The 26,048-nt window shown below is 35.6% G+C and overlaps 2 protein-coding genes across 3 annotated transcripts; both read right to left on the bottom strand.

Annotated features, from left to right (window-relative positions):
• Window positions 1-1,576: 1,576 nt before the first annotated feature.
• Window positions 1,577-3,905, bottom strand: LOC140865036 (desiccation-related protein At2g46140). Of its 2 annotated transcripts, none has more exons than XM_073269540.1 (3): window positions 3,827-3,905; window positions 2,273-3,198; window positions 1,577-1,786 (listed from the first exon to the last, which is right to left on the bottom strand). In XM_073269540.1, exons 2-3 carry the CDS (start codon window positions 3,194-3,196, stop codon window positions 1,781-1,783), a joined length of 930 nt encoding a protein of 309 aa, XP_073125641.1. In that variant the 5' UTR covers window positions 3,197-3,198; window positions 3,827-3,905; the 3' UTR covers window positions 1,577-1,780. The 2 variants fall into 2 exon arrangements, with proteins under 2 accessions (XP_073125641.1, XP_073125633.1); XM_073269532.1 differs by lacking the exon at window positions 3,827-3,905 and adding an exon at window positions 3,517-3,761.
• A 1,447-nt stretch (window positions 3,906-5,352) lies between these two features.
• On the bottom strand, window positions 5,353-8,871 carry LOC140891370 (6,7-dimethyl-8-ribityllumazine synthase, chloroplastic). Its single transcript, XM_073299834.1, has 8 exons — window positions 8,679-8,871; window positions 8,350-8,462; window positions 8,142-8,237; window positions 7,357-7,452; window positions 7,084-7,162; window positions 6,047-6,093; window positions 5,847-5,906; window positions 5,353-5,561 (listed from the first exon to the last, which is right to left on the bottom strand). The coding sequence occupies exons 1-8, from the start codon at window positions 8,827-8,829 to the stop codon at window positions 5,520-5,522; spliced, it is 684 nt and encodes a 227-aa protein (XP_073155935.1). The 5' UTR covers window positions 8,830-8,871; the 3' UTR covers window positions 5,353-5,519.
• Window positions 8,872-26,048: the final 17,177 nt, after the last annotated feature.

Here is a 26,048-nt window from a genome sequence, read left to right as displayed (position 1 = left end):
AACTTATAAAATATAAATAAAACACATTTTTATAAATAAACTAGATTACTTGACTTATTCTTTTCAAAATGTGATTTTTTTTCCATTAAAAAAATGTGATTTTTTTACTAGGCAAAAATTACATTATTAATTTTTTAAATAAAATATGATAAAATAAATAGATTTATATTTATATAATAAACATAAATTTTACCGTGTTATGATCCTTATTAATAATTTGTTATTTTTAAATTTTAATAAATTTAAATATTACATTTTTCCCCCTAAAGTTTATAAAGTATGACATATTTAGTCATTTCCTTAAACTTATAGTTAAAGATAACGACATCGACTAAATGTATCACATTTTTTGAACTTTAATGACCGCAAGTGTTACATAAAAATGTGCAAGGACCAAAAGTGTTTTCATGTACAAATATGATGACTAAAGTCATCATTTTCTCTATTTTGATCCAAAATTGCTGCTTGTTACTTTATTATATCTTCATTGTTATCGGAAAAAATTCACATATGACAATTATTGTAACATTATTTGTTACATTGATAGTTAATTTTATTTGTTAAGCTTCTATTATCAATTGATATAATAGTTTTTTAAACATATAAATTATTACACATATCAATCAATGATTGTTGTAACAAAATATTACCCCCTCCATTGTTTTGTAACAACTATTGAACAAAATTGGATTGGATTGGTTTGGTTTGCGATAAAAAAACTCGAACCAAAGCAGTACCATTGTTTTTTATAAATTTGCAAATTAAATCAAACTATGATAATTAAAAACCAAACCAAAATTTGTTTTTTGTTTAAAGGAATTTTTTGATTATTTTTAAACATCATTTAGAAAAATATGAGTACTAATTATACTAAATAATTTAATATTATAATTACGATTGATGATATTACGAATTTTATTTAAAAAATATAAATTCTCAAAATAAAATCATTCAGCTTTTAAAACTTGTAGAAGTACCATCTATTATCAATTTTTGATACGATCTAAACTAAAAGATATCTATATATGATTTAAAAAAATTATATATTTATGTAGATCAATTTGGTTTGGATTTTTTAAATCAAAACCTTGACCAAACTAATTTTCCCGATTTTAGAATCAATTCAAACGAATAGAAAAAAAAATAAATCCAAGCCAACCGTTTGGTTTGATTTGATTTTTGCTCACCCCTAATTTTTCTATGCCATAAATAGTTCTGAACTATATTTTCCCTTGAATTGAAGCCACCAACTGACCAGCCAAATTAAATTAAATGAAGAAAATTTAGAAATTTAACTTTTGCTCGGTTAATTTGGACCTTGCTGCTGCATGTGCATGTCAATCAATACAAATAACATAATCATAATTCATACCAAAAAGGGGCAAAAAAAAGTTGATTTGTTAAAGTAGTATTTGGAACCTCTAATAACAATGATTATGAATTTTTCCTCATCAAATTTGTTAAGAAAAATCTTTAATAATTTGTTTTTAAAAGTCGCAAACACCACCTTAATTTGTTTTTGTTCTGTTTTAGTGGGCTAGACACACAAAACAACTTTTGTGCCTAAGGCTATGAATTATGCACGAAAGAGTAACACTTAGCGATTCAAAACACACATCAATCAACCACTCCAAAACATTTCAAGAAACTGCCTCGACCATATTTTGAAAAACAAAGTAACCATTGAGTCTTCATAATAGTGCCTAAGTTCAAGTTCAGATATACTTATTTAATTGTAGCAGAAGATCAAGCCACCAGCACCAGCGAGCCAGCGGTATCCTCATTCCTGTATAACACAAATCGACACATCAGACCATGATAGGAAGAATGTTTCGAAAGAGAGTGACAATGCAAATAAAGAGAGTTTAATCTCGGATCATGATGCATTACATAGGAAAAAAGAAACGGGAAACGCTCCTCATGAACAAGCATTAGAAACGGAGAGTGGACATAATTTAAAACTATTCTAAAATTCAAAGGTTAGCCTAAGAATGAAATGAATTTTCCTTCATGACACGTGTACTACCTCACAAATGTAATACCACAGATTGTTGGAGAGTAAGAGTAGGTCCATAATATAAAAGATCATCTATTCTTTAGGTTCTTTACCGTATGTTGATGTACAAGTAGCTCAAATTTCAGTTCACTGCAGGTTATACACATGTAAAGAATGCCGAGGCCATAGAGGACTTAAAACGTGAAAAATATTTATTACCAAATGAGAGAATGAAAGAAAATCACGCAGCACAACTAGGTACTGCTCTTACTATACCTCATCATCATCATCACCTCCATCTTCCCTATTCTTCTTAAGACGAGTGGTACCACCCTCCTTGGAAATTGGTAACTTCATCGGCCCAAAAGGAGTGTCCACGTTTATAGTTCCTTTCATGGAATATCCAGTTCCTCTTCCTCGAATCATGTCCCAAACAGCAGAACCGCAATCCTTTGGCCTAAAATTAATAGGAATGTCGATGAAGGTGATTCCATTCTTTTCAAGATTAGCAGATTTTGCAAGGTCAGCACTTGCAACGCTCACGTCACATAGCCAAAACTCGTAGTCAAGATCATTAAGCCCCAAGTCAAAATCGTTCTTATTTTCCAACTTCAAATGAAGAGTTGCAATGGTTTCTTCAAAAGAAAACTTCTCAAAATGGATCTTCTCAATATCAATATCTGGTTTATAGGGTATTGGTATTTCCCCAGTCTTCTCGAGTGGCAATGTAAGCCTTCCAAGAACCGGCACATCCACTATGAGGTCAACCTTAATTCGGTAAGGAATGATACTACCCGGCTTTAAATCATTGTAAGTGCTTTTGATATCATCATATATTAAACAAATAGGTATCTTAACTGTCTCTGAACCATGTGCATGAATTGTTCCAGCATCTGGAATCAAACCAGAAATCAATTTCCTTTCATCACTCTCGATTAAGTAGTTTATGTCGATCAGAGGGATTGGGATAGGATTTGGATTCTTCACAAGGACATCGACAATAAAATCTGCCTTTTCGAGATTTATGTGAGGTATATGAATGGCAGTAACATCAGCAGTTGGCTTCCCAAATCCTATAGTTCCCTCAATTTTCTCACCAATATCATGGATGAAATCCTTAACCTTGTCGAGAAATCCACCTTTCTCTTCGTCTTTCTTGTCTTCCCTTTCAACAATCTCAGGTTTATCACAAGATGCCATATCTAATCAAGAAACAATAAAAAAGTTACAGAAATTTTATTATGTTTTTATAGACAAAATAAAACGATAAAAAAAAAAACAATCTTGAAAGTGCAGTAGCCACAAACGGGTGAGCTGATCTTTCAATAACAGTGATTTAAAACGTGGGATTTCAATTCTAAAGCAACAAGACACATTACAAAGTCACAGATCATTCAACCTCCCTTTCAGAAAATTATACAGAGCAAATGAAAGTTGTAAAGCAACAACATCAAGATGAAAGTGCACACAAATCTGAAAAAAGATTGGATCTTTTCTCCATCGACATTTTAATACATAACTTATCGATTCTATCATCGGTCAAAGCCCATATTTCTTGGCGTTCACTTTCATTTAATCAAGATTTGCGTACAAAAAGCTCAGAACCCCCACATAAATCTTGAGATCTAGAACCCAAAATCAAGATTAAAAAAAATGCACACGCTAGATCATGAACAAATTCTGAAAAATCTAGAGAAAAGAACACAGGGTTCCCAGATTTGGTGATTTGAGTCAGAAATAAAGAGAAACCGGGGACCATCAAATGATCACCATTTTTCCACATTCAAAAGACATATTCAACACGAATCGCCAAAAGAGAAAAGACCAAACCTGTAACAAGAGTTGAAAACAAGTGAAGTCGGCAGCAAACTTGAGAGGGAGACAGATGAATCCGAAGATTATCTTTAATCTGTCCAGCAAATATAAGTATTATGAATTCATTTATAAAATAACAAAGAAGTGGTATTATTTAATTAAAAAAATTAAATATATTTTATAAACTTTCTAATAAAACTCAAATCATGAATTTATTCATTTATATAAAAGAACAGTGGTATTAGTTAAATATAATATAACTTAAGTCTACCTTCTGATATTCAACAGGATTAACTATTTGGTCAAATTAATTAATTTATATGCGTTTTAAAATTTAAAAAAAATGTTGTTCGAAACAAAAACACAAAAAAATAAATAAAATCTGTAAACTTCGATTATTGTGAGTTGCCGACATCGTGAGGGTATGATGGATATGGAGTCCCACGTGGCAACATTGCCTGGTCATCGCTAAACAAATTATTGTTACAAGAATCAATTACTAGTCTAGTCTCTGTGTACGTGTCGATTATTAAATTTTTTTTTTAATTCTTGTTAAAAAAAATAAAACTAAAATTAAGATTTTCTTATTTTTAATAAGTTTTTTAAAGATCTTTTCATAAATTCAATTTTAATAAAAAAAAATAAAGGATAAAAATTATATACTATATACTCTATGTAAGTGCAGAGTGATCTCAAGATATGCCAAATTTTAAATTCAATTATTATTATTATTATTATTATTATTATTATTATTATATATATATATATATATATATATATATATAACACAATGAAATTGCGAAAAACAAAAACAAACAAACAAAAAAACAGTTTTTATTATATATATTGTTTGAATTAAATTAGTATTATGAATAATCTCTACACTGAAAATATGTTAAATTTTATAAGATAATTGTGCTAATTTTTTTTTAACTTGTAGATAATAGTAGTAGTATCATTAGAAAAGTCTCAACGCTCTCTCGTTCTAATAAAAATATATACCCCTTTTATTATAAACAAAAAAAAAAAATCGAAATACATTTTTTATTACATGAGAACCGCAGCCGCTATCTTTCGGTGCGCACTGGATAAACTACCGGACTAATGCAATAACCTGAAGGTGTTGGTAAGGACTAGGAGGAATTGAACTCTTGGCCTAAACCACACTAGGCAAGCCCTGTGTGACAGACTAATCCAAGAAGATGTTGATGGGACCAAGAGGAATTGAACTCTGGCTTCTGGCCAAAAGTCCACCTACTTCACCAACTTGAACACCCAATTAGTGACCCACCTGCATCTAAATAAGTTGAAAGACTAAATGCGGAAAAAAATAGAGAGAGAAGACGAGCACTTCATGAATACATGATTCACTTTGAACGGTAGCCTTTCTTTGTTTTCCTTCATATTTTCCATCTCCTTTTCAACCCACAGTAATCTTTTCAAGAATAAAATGCGTATCACAAAATTTAATTTATTCCGTAGGTGACGAAGAGCACGTATATAAAAGATCCACAAACTTGTTTTAATTATCAAGTAAAGAGTAAAAATAAACAAGATTCATTCCCAAAGTTCAAACCAAGTTGAGGAATAATTTAGTTTCTAAGAGATACAAACTCATGAGCGACCGCAGAAATGGGCAGATACTTTCGGTTGTTTCGAAAGGCAAAGCACAATGCGGCAAAGCCTCGGACGGCAGGCGAGCGCTGTGTCAAAGCTTGAGATGATGCTCGAATAAAGATGCCATCTCAATCTGCCAATTGCGAGACCACTTAACAATCAAGAATCGATAACCAACATATTTGGATTAACTTTTTAAAAAAATCCAAGTAAAATCAAATTTTGTGACAGTTCATGCTGCATGCTGTAAGCTTCATGAAACCGAGTGAAGAACTAGTAGAATGAAAATGGCACTAATCAAGGGAGTATTACTGGGCTTAGTCATCCACAAGACTAGTTATTGAGGAAATCAACTGACCAGTGACCAACTTCAGAAAGTGAAAAGGAGAACAGGAATGTTAATTTGTAGTCAACTTACAGCTGTTAGAGCTGCTTCAGCACCTTTATTTCCCGACTTACCACCTGCTCGGTTTAATGCCTGAAAAATAATTATAAAGCAATTTTATTATGAAGTAACAGTCCTGTATTTCAACATATGTATAGATCCAACAAACACTCCTGTATTTCAACATATGTATAAATCCCACAAACACGCAAATATTTTCTCTGCCAATTTACCTGCTCCATGCTATCACACGTCAAAACACCAAATATGCAAGGCACGCCTGCAAGTCAATAGAATACAGTTACACATCCATCAATCAAGACTACAACAATCATTAGACATATGCTAATACGCTTTGCACGGAAGTCCATTCAACAACAGCTCGACCTGAATGATAAATCCAAAGATTAAAAAAAATTCCAACACCGCAATATCCTATCCAAGCACTCTCTTGTCGTTGCAGCTTGGACTTGGGGTAAATGGAAGCAATAAAGTGAAGGATGGCCAAAAATTGTTTCAGGGCATTGGGACTAGGAAAAAAGATGAAGCATCGTAAATCATTGTGCATTGGTTTTACTCCTTATTCTTTTCTTAAATGTTAATTCTTATTAAAATGAAGAACTCATCAAGACCACAACAAAAGAGGCTGGAGGCAAGAAAAACCAAGGATAAAATATTTTTTAAGAATGAACATCTGTAAACCCAAGCTAGATTTCTGGTATCCGACAAACCAATCGGCCCTTTTGCCCCTGGGGACACATGATCATTCCAACCCCGAGAAAGGACTATAGGAATTTATTTGAAATACATTTACATTTTCAGATTCCACATGGACTGACTATTACCCATTTAGTACATCTATATAAATAAACTTCAGCTGCTTCGTAAACAATAGATATCACATATACAGGAAAATCATTGCCAAGAATGATAAACAATGACGAAGCAACAAAATTGAAGGAATTGCACTCAAGAATACCTACCTTTTTGTACATAAAATGACCAATAAATAAATATTTGCATCATCTGTCATTTCTGTTAAAGAAATCAACAAGCTACGCAAAAGCAAAACATGCTCTTGAACAGATGTCTAGAAAACATTAACAGCAAAAAAGAAAGAACGTCATACTGGTAGTACATTGCATATAAATCCAACAAGCAAAACAAAGCATTAAGTGAAACTCAAAATGCCTGGAAGGGGGGGAGGGGGGGGGGGGGGGAGATTTTAAATGCACCGACTTTTTATTTTATTCTGTCATGCATAACTCACCTGAATTCAGACCAGCTGATAATACTCCAGAAGCAGAAGAATTGGCCACAGCATCATAGTGGGTGGTATCACCTCTAATCTACTGGTCAAAAAGGATACAAAAGAGAAGTCAATTACTTACAAAAGGCAACAACAGATGCATCAATCAATAACAAGAATAAAAACTCATAGATAGCAGGCATATATGAGCATAAAAAAAAGGACATCACAAATTGGCAGAGCAAGAAGTGGGAGGTAACCACGAAACTTAGAACCTGTGACAAGAAAGCTTACCACAGCTCCAATACACACGATTGCTTGGTATTTTTGTGATTTTCCAAGTTTCTCAGCAACCAAGCCAATTTCAAAACTACCAGGAACCCAAACAACCTAAGGTAAGATGAGAAACAATGCAATTTTTCAGCGTCACTTACAAGAAACCAAAACGCATAAAGGATGCAACTTTTTCCCAGAAGATTTTCCACATAACACTGCAGCACAAAGGCTGAATCAAAGTCACTCTCGCAGGTCTCATTGCTACCAGTAGCACACAATAATGTTTTCTCCTTCTAGGTTGGTTCTGTATTTTGCATGTTTCCACTAATACTTTACCAGTATAACAGAATCATGATAGGAAACAAATATACAATCCACACTTAATCGCACATATGTTTTTCCCCGGCTTTCTTTAAATCGATTTTCGTGAAATTCTCTGATCTCAAATCAAAGCCTCCTTGAATTTGTTCGTTAATTGAGAAGAAACATGATTCAGGTCTTCAGTGTTGGGATAAAGTTGTAAATTTACAAAAAAAACAAAAAACAAAAAGGTACTATCATAATACTGAGACACTAGCACTGTTTGATAAAAATGATCATAAGCTTTGGATGGCAAAGATGTATGGGGAGCAAATGTTAATATGCACAATGTTTTTAGGGGAAAAAAAATCTCCTGCATCGAATGTTATACATACAACTAAACTTGGATAGTGCATATACAGCCACTTTCAAATTCCAAACATCTATATAATGTTCATGTACAACGATGTAATTGAAGAATAATTAGCAGTCAGATGACTAACATCAATATCTTCTTCTTTAACCGAATATTGCTTAAAAGTTTTCAAGGCTCCCTCTAAAAGAGGCTTGGTGACAATCTCGTTGAACCGCGCCACCACCTTCACACCAAATAAATCAGATTCAGAAGCTCAACACCAATTATGATAGAAACGTAAATAACTCTAGAGGAAAAAAAAAAAAAAGCAGAACAAGTAAACTAAATTTACACACGATGGCAAACCGAAGACCCTCGGCAGAGGTAAGTGATCCAGTCAACTGCCGAACAGCCAATGTATGCAAAATGTTATCTTTCTTTCTCGGCTTCTCAATTGATAATTCAAAACCTGCAAACGATGCTCAAATCAACAGCAAAAAGACCCCGAGTAAAAATTAACACCAACCACCACGCAACTAACTCACATGATTAACATTGTCCTACCAAACTTCTCCATCGATTTCAAAAATAACGAACAAATGAGTCTAATTTTAACAGGAAATCAACCATTACTGACCGCAATCGGATCACAGGAAGAACCAAAACAGAAGAAAAAAATACCAACCTAGGCGAAGTGAATGAGCGGTAGGCGCAGCCACAAAACTTGTGGGCTTATTATAGTTGCAGCAGTAGGGCGAACAAAGGGCGAGAGATTTCTGAAGATCTGTGAAATTGATGCGAGAAGTAGGTGGAAGAAGAGAACTAGACGAAGCCATTCTTCAAGAAATGCAGCAAACAGATGGATTCCTTGGTTTCACCGATGTAACTCTGAGTGTGCCAGAGTTGGATAGGGACAGGGTCGATCCATTGAATTGGGCCTTGAAGATAATTGGGCTCAATGATGTTCAAATTGGTCCAATGGACCTCATTGTGGGCTAACTGTTGATAAATAAGCACCCGAGATGGTCTTCGTAGAATAAACAACTAAGTGAAATCTATTCAACATAGATTTTAATTTGTTCGATCAATCAAACTAATGAACTACGCCCTTGTATTAATTTGCCAGAAATCATAATAAATTGAATAAAAAAATTGATACTCATAAAATGTGTTTTATTCACGTCGTTTCATATTTGAAAATTGAAATATTCACATCATTATATAATGAATAAAAAAAATTGATACTCATTAAATATGTTTTATACACGTCACTTCCTATTTAATATCATTTGAGTAAGTCTCTTGTAAAAACGGATTGATCTGACTCATATCTATTATAAAAATTATATAATATTTTTGGCATAAAAAATCAATGGATTGGGTCGATTAAGGGAACTATTTCACAGAAAATGATTCATAAAATGGTCTTATTGGATTTTTTGTGATCATTGCCTATAACATTTAAAACGATTAACTTTCAATTTCCACGACTTGTAGTACGACCATAATTTTCAGAAATGAACCTTTCAGCAAAAATAAATTTAAGATATGAAACATTTTATCAACATGATTTTCATATCATGGTGTCTTAATCATTTCTTAGAAATGCATTCCTTTCAACTGGCAATATTTTAATCATTTTTTATTGTACGGCCATCAATTTCCAAGTCATCATATATATAGAGTTTTGTTATGCTTCACACTAACCATGCCATCATGTACAAGTCATGAGTTGACCCGTACAATAGGTGAGTTGACTTGTATATGATGGACACAGAGTTGGACATAGTTGGTGGGCAGCATAGCAGAACTATATATATATATATATATATATATATATTACTCAATCAGCAAAATGATCATCAATTATTAGGCAAAAAAATGATCACCTTCAAACAGCATATTTATTCACATTTATAATTCATGCACTAATGATCAGTATCATTAATTATTACGTAGAAATACTCTACTTTCAAGTTGTACGAGCTTCTTTATCTCACACTCTAAAATTCAAATTTCAATTTATTTGTATTAAATGGCAAACCATAAACATGTCTACTACTACCTCACACTAATGAGTAATGTCTCCCTCGCCCCATGCGGAGTGTTAGTAATTGATGGTTAAAATTAATAAGTACAGGCATTTAGATAATTATTCAAATATATTACAAGAAATATACTTACATTTTAAACATTATCACAAAAAATTATTATATAAAATATAATTTTATCATTTGAGATAACACTCAAATAAAGATAGCAATCTTTTGCCATCAATCATTTCATTTGATAAATTCGCTGAGTGGAACTGTAACTTGTTTTTACGTTTAAAAAATCAAAAATTATTTTATCTATCAAATAACTATTTTTCAAAAAATCCAAAATCCTTCTCTTCTAAATAAATTTTGATTATAAACTTTAGTATCTTTGAGAAAAAGTTAAAAACGTCCGTATAAATTTTTTATTAATATTCATAATAATAATAATAATAATAATAATAATAATAATATTCTTAAAAAATAATAATAATAATAATACAATATATAAACAATTTAATAAATTAAAAATTTACAACGACACTCATCGCCAAATATTTGGAAAACGAAAAATTATATACAAATTGTATATTTTATTTATTATATATTAGAGATCTGAGAACTAAATATATTAAAGTAAGACAACTTAATATCGTAAGCGAATTAAATGAAATGTATAATCAATTCAAACATTTTAATGTAATTCATATTTTCGAGATCCAAATTTAAATTTTGAAAAGGAAATCGAAAAGACTTCACATTTTATTAAGTATTTATTTGTTATTTGTTTTCAAATACATGACGTGAATTGTGATAAGTCTAAGAGTGGTATTTAAAACGTCTTCCTAGTTATATTGCGAATCTTTTAGATAAACCTCTTAAAGAATTAGAAGGCCTAGTTTACTGCGATGTGTGATTTGATCAAAATTTTGATTTTACAGATTCAGAATGAGAAACTGTCATCCCAGTCAATCTAATTGAGGACTACGTTTATTAAAAATAACTTATAAGTTTTAAGAGTTTATAAGCTGGTTTAGGAGCTTATAAGCTATCACCATTTATTTAAAAAATAAGGTGTTAAAGTTTGGATGAACATATTTTAAACGAATTGAAGATATTGATGTGTTTGACATTATAAGATTTTTTTATTGTCAAAATTATTAAAAAAAGATATAATACTATGAATGTTATTTAAAAATAGTTTTAAATTTTTATCATAATAAACCTATATTACAAAAAATAAAAATGTGTCATATTTTAATTTATAAAATTGATATTCTTTGAAAAATTTATTTTTAAAAAAATATTTAATATTTAATAAGTGGATGAGATGACGGAGATTTATAGAAATATAAAAGACTATTTTAGAGAAGTAAAATTTTAAAAAAAGATTTTTTTTAAAAAAATTGGGTCACCCCATCTTTTTAAAAAACAGCTTAAAAGTTGTCAAACAAATTATTTTGACCACTTATAAGATGTTTGACCAAATTATTTTTAAACAAATTGAAAGAACTTATAAGCTCCAAAACAACTGATAAGTAGTTTCCTAAAACTTATAAGTTCAGACATATGTATTTCAACAATCATTTGCTCTTATAGAATATGCATTTAGACAATAACGTACTGATTTAGGCAAACAATTCGGTTTATGTGAAAGTGAGTAGAAAATATAAAATGTAGTTCTAGCTAAAATTATTGGAATAATTCTACCACTTCTACTAGGAGTAGCCTTTTTAGTGCTAGCTGAACGTAAAGTAGTGCACTCAAGAAAACCATTTCTTTTCGGTTGTATCCGGGCTTTTGGTCTTTTAAGTAATCGGCTCTTTTTATTTTTGAAATATATTATCTTCCTCGGCAAAGAAATCTTAAAAAGAGATTCGATTGGCTTAAAGTGATAGCAGCTTCTCTAATCTAACTTTGTTACGAAAATCTTCATAATCATTTATTTTTAGAGGTTGCAAACACTACCTTACATGGCTCGGGATTCTCTCAATGACCCCATGATGCTATAAGCGGGGCGATTTCTTGGTCCAACATGAGCGAACTATTTCGAACTGATCTTGAATAAGACCATTATACCGACCTAGATAATAGTGATCTTCATACATAAAAATTTGTGTGCATAAATAATTTAAATTATCAATTAATTAAAAAAAAATATATAAAGCATGCTAGTTGTAAGAGATTAATAATGAATTTATTTATATGTTAACTTTTTTTAAAAAAATTAACCACCTTTTAACGGGGTCTTAAGTCCATCACTGGGCCGCGGTGGCTGAGGTTTTTGTTTCACAACTATGTTCGTGTGGCAAGTAGTGACTATAAATTAACTGGCGACAACATTAATTTCATAGGATTTGTTTTTTTTTTCCCCTTCCCCCTAGTGTGTAGGGGCCCGATTTCACATTTATTGTGATATGGGCTGACAAATTAATTATACTTAGTGGGGAGTCCATGCTAATTATAAATGCTGCTATTATTATTATTATTATTATTATTATTATTATTATTATTATTATTATTATTATTATTATTATTATTATTATTATTATTATTATTATTATTATTATTATTATTATTACTCCCTAATTATAAATGCTATTATTATTATTATTATTATTATTATTATTATTATTATTATTATTATTATTATTATTATTATTATTATCTACAGACAACAATTTTTTTCATCTGTGATAGAATTGATAATTTAAAATTAAATTATAACATAAATTTATGCTCATAAAATTAAAATTATTTTATTAAATGCTACAGCAATGCGAAATATAATTTTGCTTTTAAATTTAAATTTATGTAGATTAACATGTTTTCGTTCATTTTTCTTTTGAACTCAGCTAATATTTGTATGAGATACTCTCATTTTGAATGTAAAGTCTTTGACAAAGAGAAATTAATAGTTAATTATATGGATTGCTAATTATTTCATGGTAATATAAAATATGTGCTGTAAAATTATTCCTAAAATGTAGAGATATATTTTTAATATTTATCAGAGTCACCAAATACGTTAATTAATTACTACTACAAAATATAGATATACTCATAAAAAATCATTTTTGTTGTAGCTAAATGTTACAATACAAAAAAAAAAAAAAAAAAAAGAAACCATTCGGAATTTATTTACTTTTGCATATGAATGTATAACAATCTAGCTAATAAATCGAAGGCTGATAGCATAATTTTCAAATGACCTGTAAATAAATACAAATAAAAAGGTGAATATATTTTTAAAAAATCTTACTATTTTTCAGCTTGTAAAATTTCATTTTTGTGTTACATAGGCATTTTTTTTTTTTTGAACAAAAATTTATTCTATTTTTCTATTGAGATATATTGTTCGTATACATGAATATTGGAGAAAGTAATATTCGAAATATATAAATATTGTTGAAAATATGTTATTATTATTATTATTATTTAAAGTTGAATGTTGAATGTTGAATGTTGAATGTTGAATATTGAGTTGTAAAATGTGGAAAATTAGTGTGTGATGATGTAGATGATGATGTTTTAATTTTTGGACTAATATCAAATGTGGATCTATAAATAGGTCTTCATTTGTGATGAAAAATATAATTGATTTGAGACAAAAAATATTATAAAGTGTAGATTTTGATATATTTTGAGTTTTGGAGTTTTTACTTTTTACCATAAATTTTACTTTTTTCACAACACGTTATCAGCACGATCGCTCGAAGGTTCTCTATAACTTTCGACGCTCCAAAATACAAGAAGAAGTCAAAAATATTCAACAAGTAAGAATATTCATTTGTACTGTTTATGTAGTGACCCTTACCCGGATCACCTACTAAACAGAACTTAGGCATTCAATTAACTTAATTAAACAGATATCAGAATAAAACTGCGGAAACCATAAATAGTTTACAACCCCAAGTAAAGGAATCTGTAATTTATCCAATAATATACAACCAAATCGAATAGCTGTAAAAACCCAAACAACAGTAATAAAACCTAAGCGAAACTCCAGCCGGCCAACCGCTGACTAGCCCCTCCTGGATCCCCCCTCCTCGTCCAATCGCAAACCTGCCCCATGGAATAGGGTGTCCAGAAAATACAGAGTACGAGACGTGAGCATAAAACGCTCAGTGCGAGAGTATGAGTATACATGCATGCAAAGTGAACTCCCTAGAGACTCGAGGTCAAGGATCAGATAACAGAGACAGACCGGGCCCTGGTATGTAGCACGCTGTGCCGTCGCTTCAGGAGGTGGCTCCCATACCGAGATAACCGTGGATACGCCGGACCCAAATCGATGGAAGTCCAATCCACTAACAGGATAGGGTACAACCCTACTAACAGACATCTCGAAAGAGATACAACAAGATGCAAATGAATGCAGCATAATATCATGGCATATAAATCATGCAGTCACATAATACATGTATACTCAGTCAGGGTATCTCGAACAGTACTTTCGTACCTCAATACAGTGCAAGCTCTACCAACTTTAGGTCCACGCCAATAGTCTGCTCTACACTGCCAAATGATACTACTATCATCAAAGTGCTCTAAAAGCTTTAACTAAGCTATTGCATACTCCTAAATATTTATAGGAAGCAAAAGCTATACCTTCGTCCGTCGTTAGCCCTTTGATGTCGATGCCTCCAGAACTTGGGCACAACTCCGCTACGACTACCGAATGCCTCGCCGATCTCCGGACCAAGCCTAGGAAGACTAGAACAGCTCCAAAAGGACTAGAAAGGAAAGGAGAACTCGGAATTGGCAAATGAAAGTGAAGTCTCGGCCTTCTATTTATAGACAACGATCGGAACTTCCGATCCTTGATCGGAACGTTCGAACCTCGATCGGAACGTCCGATCCTGCCATCGGAGCTTCCGAAGATCCTGATCTGCCACGTGTCAAAATATCACTTGTTGACTCCGGATAGGGGTGATCGGAGCTTCCGGTCCTGATCGGAGCTTCCGATCCAACCACACGTCATGCCTGACATAATAACATCGGTGCCTCCGATCGCTCATCGGAGCTTCCGATCCTGTTCGGAGCTTCCGATCGTGCCTTCGGAGCTTCCGATCCGTCCGATACCCAATTCATTTAATTAGCATTAATCCTTTAATTACTCAATTAGGGTACGGGCTACTACATTCTCCCCCACTTAAGATATTTCGTCCTCGAAAATAGATCTTAAGTACCGAATGCAAAAACAGAAATCAGAAACATTCTTTATTCGAATCAAACGTTTACAGAGTTTGCAACTGAATTCAACTTAAAGAATGAAATCAAAACAACTCAGGATGGTCTTTACGCATCCTGTCCTCAAGCTCCCAAGTAGCTTCCTCAGTGCCTCGGCGCTGCCACTGAACTAAAACCAAAGGAATGACTTTGTTCCGTAAAACCTTATCCTTATAATCCAGGATACGAAGAGGCTTCTCAACATAAGTCAAATCCTTGTCTACCTGAACCTCAGACCGCTGCAGGATATGAGATTCATCTGCCACATACCGTCGCAACAGAGATACGTGGAACACGTCGTGAATACTGGATAGATGCGGTGGCAAAGCTAGTCGATAAGCCAAATCGCCAATGCTCTCCAAGATCTCAAACGGACCGATAAATCTGGGAGACAACTTGCCCTTAAGGCCAAATCTGAGAATCTTGCGGAAAGGTGACACTCTCAGAAACACTTTCTCCCCGACCTCGAACTGCAAGGGCCTACGCTTGATATTAGCATAGCTGGCCTGACGATCCTGTGCAGTCTTAATCCGTTTCTTGATCTGATCAACAATGTCTATCGCTTGCTGGATAAACTCCGGTCCCTCAGCCTGTCTCTCCCCCACTTCTTCCCAGAAGAGTGGAGTACGACAACGTCGCCCATACAACGCCTCAAAAGGTGCCATCCCAATACTAGTGTGATAGCTGTTGTTATAAGCGAACTCGATCAACGACAAATGATCCTGCCAAGCTGAACCAAAATCCATGACGCACGCTCTATGCATATCCTCTAACGTACGGATAGTGCGCTCTGACTGACCATCAGTCTCCGGATGATAGGCTGTACTCAAACTGAGAGTAGTACCCATCGCACGCTGAACACTCCCCCAGAATCTAGAAGTAAACCTGGGGTCCCGATCGCTGACAATGCTCACAGGCACTCCATGAAGTCGGACGATCTCCTGAATGTACATCCGTGCCATGCGATCCACAGAGTACTCTCGGCTATAGGCAATGAAATGCGCTGACTTGGTGAGTCGATCCACCACAACCCAGATAGCATCACAGTTCCTCGGGAATACCGGCAAATGGGTCACAAAGTCCATTGTGATAAACTCCCATTTCCATTCAGGAATAGGCAGACTGTGAAGCAATCCTTCAGGTCGTCAGTGCTCTGCCTTGACCTGTTGACACACCAAACATCTCGAAACAAACTGATAAACACTGCGTTTCATTCCCTTCCACCAGAAACGAGTACGTAGATCCTTGTACATCTTGTTGCTTCCAGGATGAATACTCAACTTAGTGCGATGTGTCTGAGACAAAATCTCCTCTCGCAACTCTTCATCCTGTGGAATCACAAGCCTACCAGACAAACACAGAAAGCCATCTGACTGAAAATGAAATCCAGACGAGCTACCCTCGTTAGCTAGACGAGCTAAACGCTGGGTCTTCGAATCAGACATCTGAGCATCTCGGATCCGCGAATACAAAGCTGGCTCAGATAATATCGCAAACATCTGGATACTCTGCATACCTTTCTTATGCTTGAAGGTATAACCTGAAGTAAAACAGTCACTGATCGCACTAGAAATCGAACAAGTCTGAAGTGCGGATAGTCGCACCTTGCGACTCAAAGCATAAGCGGTGAGATTAGCAGCTCCCGGATGGTACTTAATCTCGCAATCATAGTCCTTAAGCAAATCCATCCAACGTCTCTGCTTCATGTTCAACTCCGCCTGCGTGAACAAATACTTGAGACTCTTATGGTCGGTGAAGATCTCAAATTTCTCGCCATACAGATAATGACGCCAGATCTTCAAAGCGAACACAATGACTGTCAATTCCAAATCATGGACTGGGTAGTTGTCCTCGTGAAGCTTTAGCTGTCTAGAAGCGTATGCGATCACATGCCCATTCTGAGTCAGGACACAGCCTAACCCCTGAAGAGAAGCATCCGTGTAAACTACATACCCTCCAGATCCTGACGGTAATACCAACACCGGCGCAGAAGTCAACCGCCGTCGAAGCTCACGGAAATTCTCCTCACACTCGGAGGACCACTCGAAATCCACACCCTTGCGGGTAAGCTGCGTCAACGGTCGAGCTAACTGAGAGAAGTTCAGAATGAAGCGACGATAATACCCTGCTAGACCCAGGAAACTACGGATCTCAGCAACTGTCGTCGGACGCGACCAATTAAGTACCGCTTCAATCTTGCTTGGATCAACAGAAATCCCCTCCCTGGATATGATATGGCCAAGAAAGACCACTCTATCCATCCAGAACTCACACTTGCTCAGCTTGGCGTACAAATGCTCATCTCGAAGAGTCTGTAGTACCAACCGCAAGTGAGAAACATGCTCTTCCGTATTACATGAATACACCAAGATGTTGTCAATGAAGACCACGACAAACTTGTCCAAGTACTCCCTGAAGACACGGTTCATCAAATCCATGAATATAGCCGGCGCATTAGTCAAACCAAATGGTATCACTAGGAACTCGTAATGCCCATAGCGAGTACGGAATACAGTCTTGGCTACGTCCTGATCATGGACTCTCAACTGATGATACCCATATCTCAAGTCAATCTTGGAGTAAACTGATGTGCCCTGCAGCTGGTCAAACAAGTCATCAATACGAGGCAACGGATACTTGTTCTTCACAGTCACTCGATTCAGCTGCCGATAGTCAATGCATAGCCGCATCGACCCATCCTTCTTCTTTACGAAGAGAACAGGAGCTCCCCAAGGAGATACACTAGGACGAATGTACCCCTTGTCCAAAAGATCTTGTAGCTGATTCTTCAACTCACGCATCTCTGACGGAGCCAGACGATACGGTGCTCTAGAAATAGGCGAAGTACCCGGCATCAACTCTATGCCAAACTCAACTTCCCTTGCAGGAGGAAAACCCGGAATCTCATCAGGAAACACATCTGGAAATTCATCCACAACAGGAATGCTCTCTATCCCAATACTCTCAGCGGATAAATCAACTGCATAGATAAGGTAGCCTTCCCCGCCAGACTCTAGAGCTCGACAGGCTCTCAAAGCTAATACCAAAGGCATCGGGGGTCGCGATCCCTCACCATAGAAAAACCAGCTCTCACTCCCCTCCGGATGAAAGCGTACTAATCTCTGATAGCAGTCCACTGAAGCTCGATAGGTAGTCAACATATCTATTCCCAAAATGCAATCAAAGTCGTCCATCGCCAGGACCATGAGATTCGCTAACAGAATGTTCCCTTCGAACTCTAAAGGGCAACCCATCACTAGACGCTTAGCCAAAGCAGATTGGCCCGTCGGAGTAGAAACAGACATCACTACGTCTAGTGCAATGCATGGTAACTTATGCCTCTTAACAAAACGTGCAGAAATGAAGGAATGAGATGCACCAGTGTCAATAAGTACAAGAGCAGGTATACCATAAAGCAGAAATGTACCTGCTATGACTTTCTCATTCTCCTCCACAGCCTGATCATGTCTCAGGGCAAACACCTGGCCAGAAGCTCGTGGCCTCAAATGAAAACTCCCAGCAGACTGTCCCTGCGACCTCTGCTGTACGGTGGCCTGAGAACCCGATCCTGAACCAGAACCAGAACCGCCTCCCCCAGACAGTGGACAATCCCTCCGGATGTGACCAGTCTCTCCACAACGAAAACAAGCTCCAGAAGCTCTACGACACTTGTCGGATGGATGGTTCTTCCCACAGTGATCACACTTGTCCTTCTTACCGTAACGGACAATGCCTCCAGAACCAGAGGAAGAAGAAGTAGATCCAGACTTCTTGAAAGATTGGGCACGGGGACCCAAAGAACTAGCAGGCCTCGACTGAGGGAAAGACCTGTTCCGCCGAATGCTGTCCTCCGCCTGGTGACAACGGCTCACCAAACCCTCGTAGGACATGTCGTCACCAACCGCCACACGATCATGGATCTCAGGGTTAAGGCCCTGAAGGAACAGATTATACTTCATCTCTGAGCTATCAGCAATCTCGGGGCAATAGGATAGCAGATCAAAGAACCTCTGCTGATACTCATCAATAGACATGGCTCCCTGTCGCAGACTCAGTAGCTCGCCTGCCTTCGACTGACGGAGTGCAGGAAGAAAATACCGCTTTTGGAAAGCTGTGCGGAACTCAGCCCAGGTGGCCACTCCTCTCGCTGCAACAAAAGGTGCAGAAGTAAACCTCCACCACCTGCGCGCACGCCCATCCAGAAGATAGCCAAGGGTCTCCACCTTCTTCTCCTCGGTGCACTGGAAAGTCTGAAAAGTCGTCTCCATGCGGTCTAACCAGTTCTCCGCATCCTCCGAAAACTCACCTCCAACTAAGGGCTTAGGACCCATAGCTAAGAATCGACGCACAGTGAAACGCTCGTCGTCATGGTGACGATGACGCCATTCTCGACGAGGCTCCCGGTTGGCATCACCCCAACGCCCACCAACACTGCCATGAGAACTCTGGTCGTCACGATTTGACATCTACAAAAATACCTCAAGATGAGACTAAATCCCAAGAATTCTTTTGCATGCTCTGATACCATAAATGTAGTGACCCTTACCCGGATCACCTACTAAACAGAACTTAGGCATGCAATTAACTTAATTAAACAGATATCAGAATAAAACTGCGGAAACCATAAATAGTTTACAACCCCAAGTAAAGGAATCTGTAATTTATCCAATAATATACAACCAAATCGAATAGCTGTAAAAACCCAAACAACAGTAATAAAACCTAAGCGAAGCTCCAGCCGGCCAACCGCTGACTAGCCCTTCCTGGATCCCCCCCTCCTCGTCCAATCGCAAACCTGCCCCATGGAATAGGGTGTCCAGAAAATACAGAGTACGAGACGTGAGCATAAAACGCTCAGTGCGAGAGTATGAGTATACATGCATGCAAAGTGAACTCCCTAGAGACTCGAGGTCAAGGATCAGATAACAGAGACAGACCGGGCCCTGGTATGTAGCACGCTGTGCCGTCGCTTCAGGAGGTGGCTCCCATACCGAGATAACCGTGGATACGCCGGACCCAAATCGATGGAAGTCCAATCCACTAACAGGATAGGGTACAACCCTACTAACAGACATCTCGAAAGAGATACAACAAGATGCAAATGAATGCAGCATAATATCATGGCATATAAATCATGCAGTCACATAATACATGTATACTCAGTCAGGATATCTCGAACAGTACTTTCGTACCTCAATACAGTGCAAGCTCTACCAACTCTAGGTCCACGCCTATAGTCTGCTCTACACTGCCAAATGATACTACTATCATCAAAGTGCTCTAAAAGCCTTAACTAAGCTATTGCATACTCCTAAATATTTATAGGAAGCAAAAGCTATACCTTCGTCCGTCGTTAGCCCTTTGATGTCGATGCCTCCAGAACTTGGGCACAACTCCGCTACGACTACCGAATGCCTCGCCGATCTCCGGACCAAGCCTAGGAAGACTAGAACAGCTCCAAAAGGACTAGAAAGGAAAGGAGAACTCGGAATTGGCAAATGAAAGTGAAGTCTCGGCCTTCTATTTATAGACAACGATCGGAACTTCCGATCCTTGATCGGAACGTCCGAACCTCGATCGGAACGTCCGATCCTGCCATCGGAGCTTCCGAAGATCCTGATCTGCCACGTGTTAAAATATCACTTGTTGACTCCGGATAGGGGTGATCGGAGCTTCCGGTCCTGATCGGAGCTTCCGATCCAACCACACGTCATGCCTGACGTAATAACATCGGTGCCTCCGATCGCTCATCGGAGCTTCCGATCCTGTTCGGAGCTTCCGATCGTACCTTCGGAGCTTTTGATCCGTCCGATACCCAATTCATTTAATTAGCATTAATCCTTTAATTACTCAATTAGGGTACGGGCTACTACAGTTTATATATATTTATTGTGTATATATTAATATATAATTTTATGTTATTATATAAAAGGCTGTCTATGATACCGAACTTATAATAACGTGATATGATATATATTTATTATGTATATATACTAACTATATTGGTATAATTTCACAATATTATATAAAAAGCTGTCTGTGACAACGATCTTATAATAATGTGATATGATATACTATATCTGACTATATACTAACTATATGTGTATAATTTTACAATATTATATAAAAAGTTGTCTGTGACACCGATCTTATAATAATGTGATATGATATATTATACCTAACTTTATACTAACTATATTTGTATAATTTCACAATATTATATAAAAAGCTGTATGTGACAACGATCTTATAATAATATGATATGATATACTATACTTGACTTTATACTAATTATATTTGTATAATTTCACAATATTATATAAAAGGATGTCTACGACACCGACCTTATAATAATGTGATATGATATACATAATTATTTAATTATGATTATCATTATATGCATCACATGATTATCACGAATTTTTTATTCAACACATACTCGATTTTTTTCCTTACCCCCAACGGTCACAAACGGTAATAAAACGGCTAGTTTTTGCCCTATAAATATGTTCACTCAAACTCATTTTCAATCACACCAAAATTCACTCTTTCTCTCAAAAATATTTTCTCCTCGGTTTTTTTTTCGAAGATGAAGATGATGGCATTTCTAAGGCTATTTTTCGTAACGATTATGATCATATGCTCACGAATCTTGTATTCACCAGCGATTTTCCACCACATACATTTTCTCTATTTGTATACGCACTTGTAATCTTCGTTCTTTCATTATTTTGTATTGTCATATTAATGAAAATTAACTAAAAAAATGCATTGTTATTTTTCTAGTACCACCATGTCAAATTTGGCAAAGATTGAATTCGTTGCGCTCGATATCACTGGATAGAATTATATGCCATGGACTCTCGATGTAGAGATGCATCTTGAGTCATTGGGTCTAAGTGATACCATCAAAGAAAATAATATATCATCCTCACAAGAAAAAAACAAAGTCTATGATTTTCTTACGTAGACATCTTGATGAAGGATTGAAATGTGAGTATCTCACAGAAAAAAACCCAATGATTTTATGGAAAGGGCTAAAATAAATATTTGAGCATATAAGGGAAGTTATACTCCCGACCGCCCGTGATGAATGAAATACGTTGAGATTTCAAGACTTTAAAAAAGTCAGTGATTACAATTCTGCGATGTATCGAATAGTCTCGCAATTGAAATTTTGTGGGCATGTTGTTACTGAAATGGAAATGCTTGAAAAAATATTTTTCACATTCCACGCATCAAATATAACTCTACAACAACAGTATAGAGTACGTGAATTTTCGAGATATTCTGAACTAATCGCACGTCTTCTTGTGGCGGAAAATAACAACGAATTATTAGTAAGAAATCATCAATCCCGACCCACTGGATCAACGGCATTTCCAGAAGCAAATATCGTAATTAAAAATGAAAACCAAAATCAAAGGCATAGACCAGATTTTGGTCGTGGACGAGGTCGAGGACGTGGGCATGGACGTAAAAATGATCGCGGTCGTGGTCGCGGCCGTGGGTATGAAAATAATTGAGATAGTTACTTCAATAACTCATCTCAAAAGAACGTCACGAACCACCCACCAAAAAGGCATCATGAAAATACGAGTGAAAATGAAAATCACTCAAAAAGATCTGAGAGTGTTTGTTATAGATGTGGCACTCCAGGACATTGGTCACATATTTGTCGAATCCCTGAGCACCTATGTAAGCTCTATAAAGAATCGACAAAGGGGAAAGGAAAAGAGACCAATTTTGTAAAACAGTAACCATTCAAGTGGTTCAACTCATTTCGATGCTGCTGATTTTTCAAATGATTTCGAAGACATTGATTAATATATTGGTGGGAATAGAATGTAACATACTGTATTTTTCATGTATTTTTGTATTATGAAACATGTTATATAATGTCATTAATTTTCTTTATTGCATATTTTCTTTTGAAGTTAAAAATGAAAAATGGTATGAGCAAAGCTAAACAAGGAAATAATCCCATGGAAGTTTGTATACCCGATAGTGGTACAACGCACATTATAATCCGAGATAAAAGATATTTTTTGAAATTAAAACCAACAAAAATAATGGTGAATATAATATCAGGTCCTGTAGACTTGATTGAAGGTTGTGGAAAAGCACATTTTTTGTTACCTAATGGTACAAAATTTTTGATAAATGATGCTTTATATTCACCATAATCAAAAAGAAATTTGTTGAGTTTTAATGACATATATTCTCATGGGTATGATACTGAGACAATAACTGATGAAAATCATAAATATATGTGTTTTACCACATATAAATCAGGAAAGAAATATGTGGTTGAAAAATTATCAATGCTCCATACTGGATTGCATTATACACATATAAGTCCAATCGAATCAAATATGGTGGTCAATAGTTCTTCAATATTAACAATTAGCATGATCGATTGGGACATCCTGGTTCAATAATGATGCAAATAATTATTGAAGATACGCATGATCATCCATTGAAAGACCAGAAGATCTTTCAGAATAATAAGTTTTAATGTAAAGCATGTTCTCTTAAAAAACTTATTATAAGACCATCGCCAGCTAAAATCCAAACAGAATCACCTATATTTCTTGAACGTATTCAGGGTGATATTTGTGGGCCAATTCATCCACCATGTGGACCATTTCGATATTTTATGGTATTGATAGATGCCTCTAGCAGATGGTCACATGTATGCTTATTGTCAACTCGGAATGTGGCATTTGCAAGATTAATGACTCAAATAATAAAATTGTGGAATCAATTTTCCGATTATACAATCAAGAAAATAAGACTTGATAATGCTAGAGAATTTACTTCCCAAACTTTCAATGACTATTGTATGTCAATGGGAATTACTGTTGAACATCATGTTGCTCATGTTCATACGCAGAATGGATTAGCTGAATCATTGATTAAACGTCTACAACTGATTGCTAGACCAATGATTATAAGAACAAAACTCCCTATTTCTATATGGGGACATGCAATATTACATGTTGCGGCATTAATTCGCATCAGACCAAGTTCTTATCATAAATTATCCCCATTGCAGCTTGCATTTGGTAAATAACCAAATATTTCTCATCTGAGAATTTTTGGATGTATGGTGTATGTGCCCATTGCACCACCTCAAAGATCAAAAATGGTCCTCAAAGAAAAATCAGTATTTATATCGGTTATGATAGTCCATCAATCATTCGATATCTTGAGCCTCAGACATGCGATGTGTTTACAGCACGCTTTGCTGATTGTCATTTTAATAAAGAAATCTTCCCAATGTTAGGGGGAGAAAAAAAACACATCGAAAAAGAAATCACATGGTATGTACCATCATTGTTAAATTTGGATCCAAGGACCAAACAATGTGAGAAAGATGTACAACAAATTGTGCACTTGCAAAGAATTGCAGATCAAATGCCAGATACATTTGCAGACACAAAAAGGGTAACAAAATCATATATACATGCTGTAAATGCCCCTGCTCGAATTGAAATTCCAAAGAAACAAATTGAAGACACTCATGATGTCATAAAACGCTTGAAGCGTGGAAGGCCAGTCGGTTCTAATGATAAAAATCCTCGGAAAAAAAAGACATAGAGAAACACGATGAGCATAAAATAAAAAATGGTGTTTGTAAGGCCCTGAAATTAATTATTTTGGGATTAGTGGAATTTGTTGGGTTATTAGAATTGAATTGATGGGATTTAATTGAGCCGAGATTGAATTGAATTAAATTGGGAGTTTCAGAGATCGAAATGCAAAGTTGGATTTTATATATATTATCTCATGCAACTTGGTTGACCAAGTCTTCCATCACTCCCTCAATCTTTTCCCTTCCCTCTCCATTCGTACGTTCTGAACCGGAAGCCATGGAAGGCGATTTCTCAAGCTTTTCATCCGTTTGATTCGTACGATCCGACCGTCAGATTTTGATTTCGAGTTGATTTTCACGATCACCGCATCGAGGGTTTCCTTCTGACGTAAGTTTTGCTGCGATCCACGAACTTTGAATTTTGTTGGGTCGTTAGAATTTGATAATTTTCGAGTATAACGTCCTTGAGCTAGCATAGATCGTGTATTCGAAGTCGGTTCGGAAAAAGATCGAAGTTTGGATTTTACATGAATTTTTAGGCTTAAATTCGAAAATGGGTCTTTGGATTTTGTTGGATTTTGGTTGTTTTTGATGGATTGGAAGATGATATGAGATAGTTTCAGTTGTTTGATGATGTTGTTGATTTTTGGATTGACCGTTTATAGCCGTTATGCCGTCGAAATCGAGTTTTGGATTATCGGTTGTTTATTCGGTTTGATTTCTGGGTTTTGTTTGAGTTAGAAGATTTATACCGAATCCGTATTTCACATTTCAGATTTGAGTTGAAAGATTCGGGTTTGGATCGAACTTGGAAGTTGAATCGATTCGAGGATCGAAGACGGTATGGTATTGAACTTCTTGTATGGCTTGTTTTGATTCGATTTGATTTTGATTGAGTTCGTTGTTATTTTCAGATTTGAATCCCCGACGAACTTGAAAAGGTAAGAAGACGACAATTGAATGATTGGGACGATTAACTCGAATTTGATTTAATTCGAGTGCCCAAAAGAAATCACATACTTGTATGCTATTTGAATTATTTGATTTTTTTTTACTTGGATGAGTTTATTTTCACTTGCATACATCTTGAGCCGAAGATTCGATTCGTTTTGAACTTAGATGATTTAGGGATCTATATTGAAGTGACTTTGGATTTCGAGATTTTTCAATTGCTAGAATACTTCTTATA

This window comes from Henckelia pumila, chromosome 1, assembly GCF_033568475.1.
Source record: "Henckelia pumila isolate YLH828 chromosome 1, ASM3356847v2, whole genome shotgun sequence".
NCBI classification, from domain to species: domain Eukaryota; kingdom Viridiplantae; phylum Streptophyta; class Magnoliopsida; order Lamiales; family Gesneriaceae; genus Henckelia; species Henckelia pumila.
This window is presented reverse-complemented; position numbering and strand designations above follow the sequence as displayed.

Bases quoted from the DNA above. Each gene is read 5' to 3' on its own strand.
- LOC140891370 (XM_073299834.1), bottom strand. From the start codon at position 8,829: ATGGCTTCGTCTAGTTCTCTTCTTCCACCTACTTCTCGCATCAATTTC. The intron at 7,163-7,356 runs GTAAGCTTTCTT...TTTGACCAGTAG, and splicing joins TCGTGTGTATTGGAGCTGTG to ATTAGAGGTGATACCACCCA. The intron at 6,094-7,083 runs GTGAGTTATGCA...ATTGACTTGCAG, and splicing joins ATCAGCTGGTCTGAATTCAG to GCGTGCCTTGCATATTTGGT.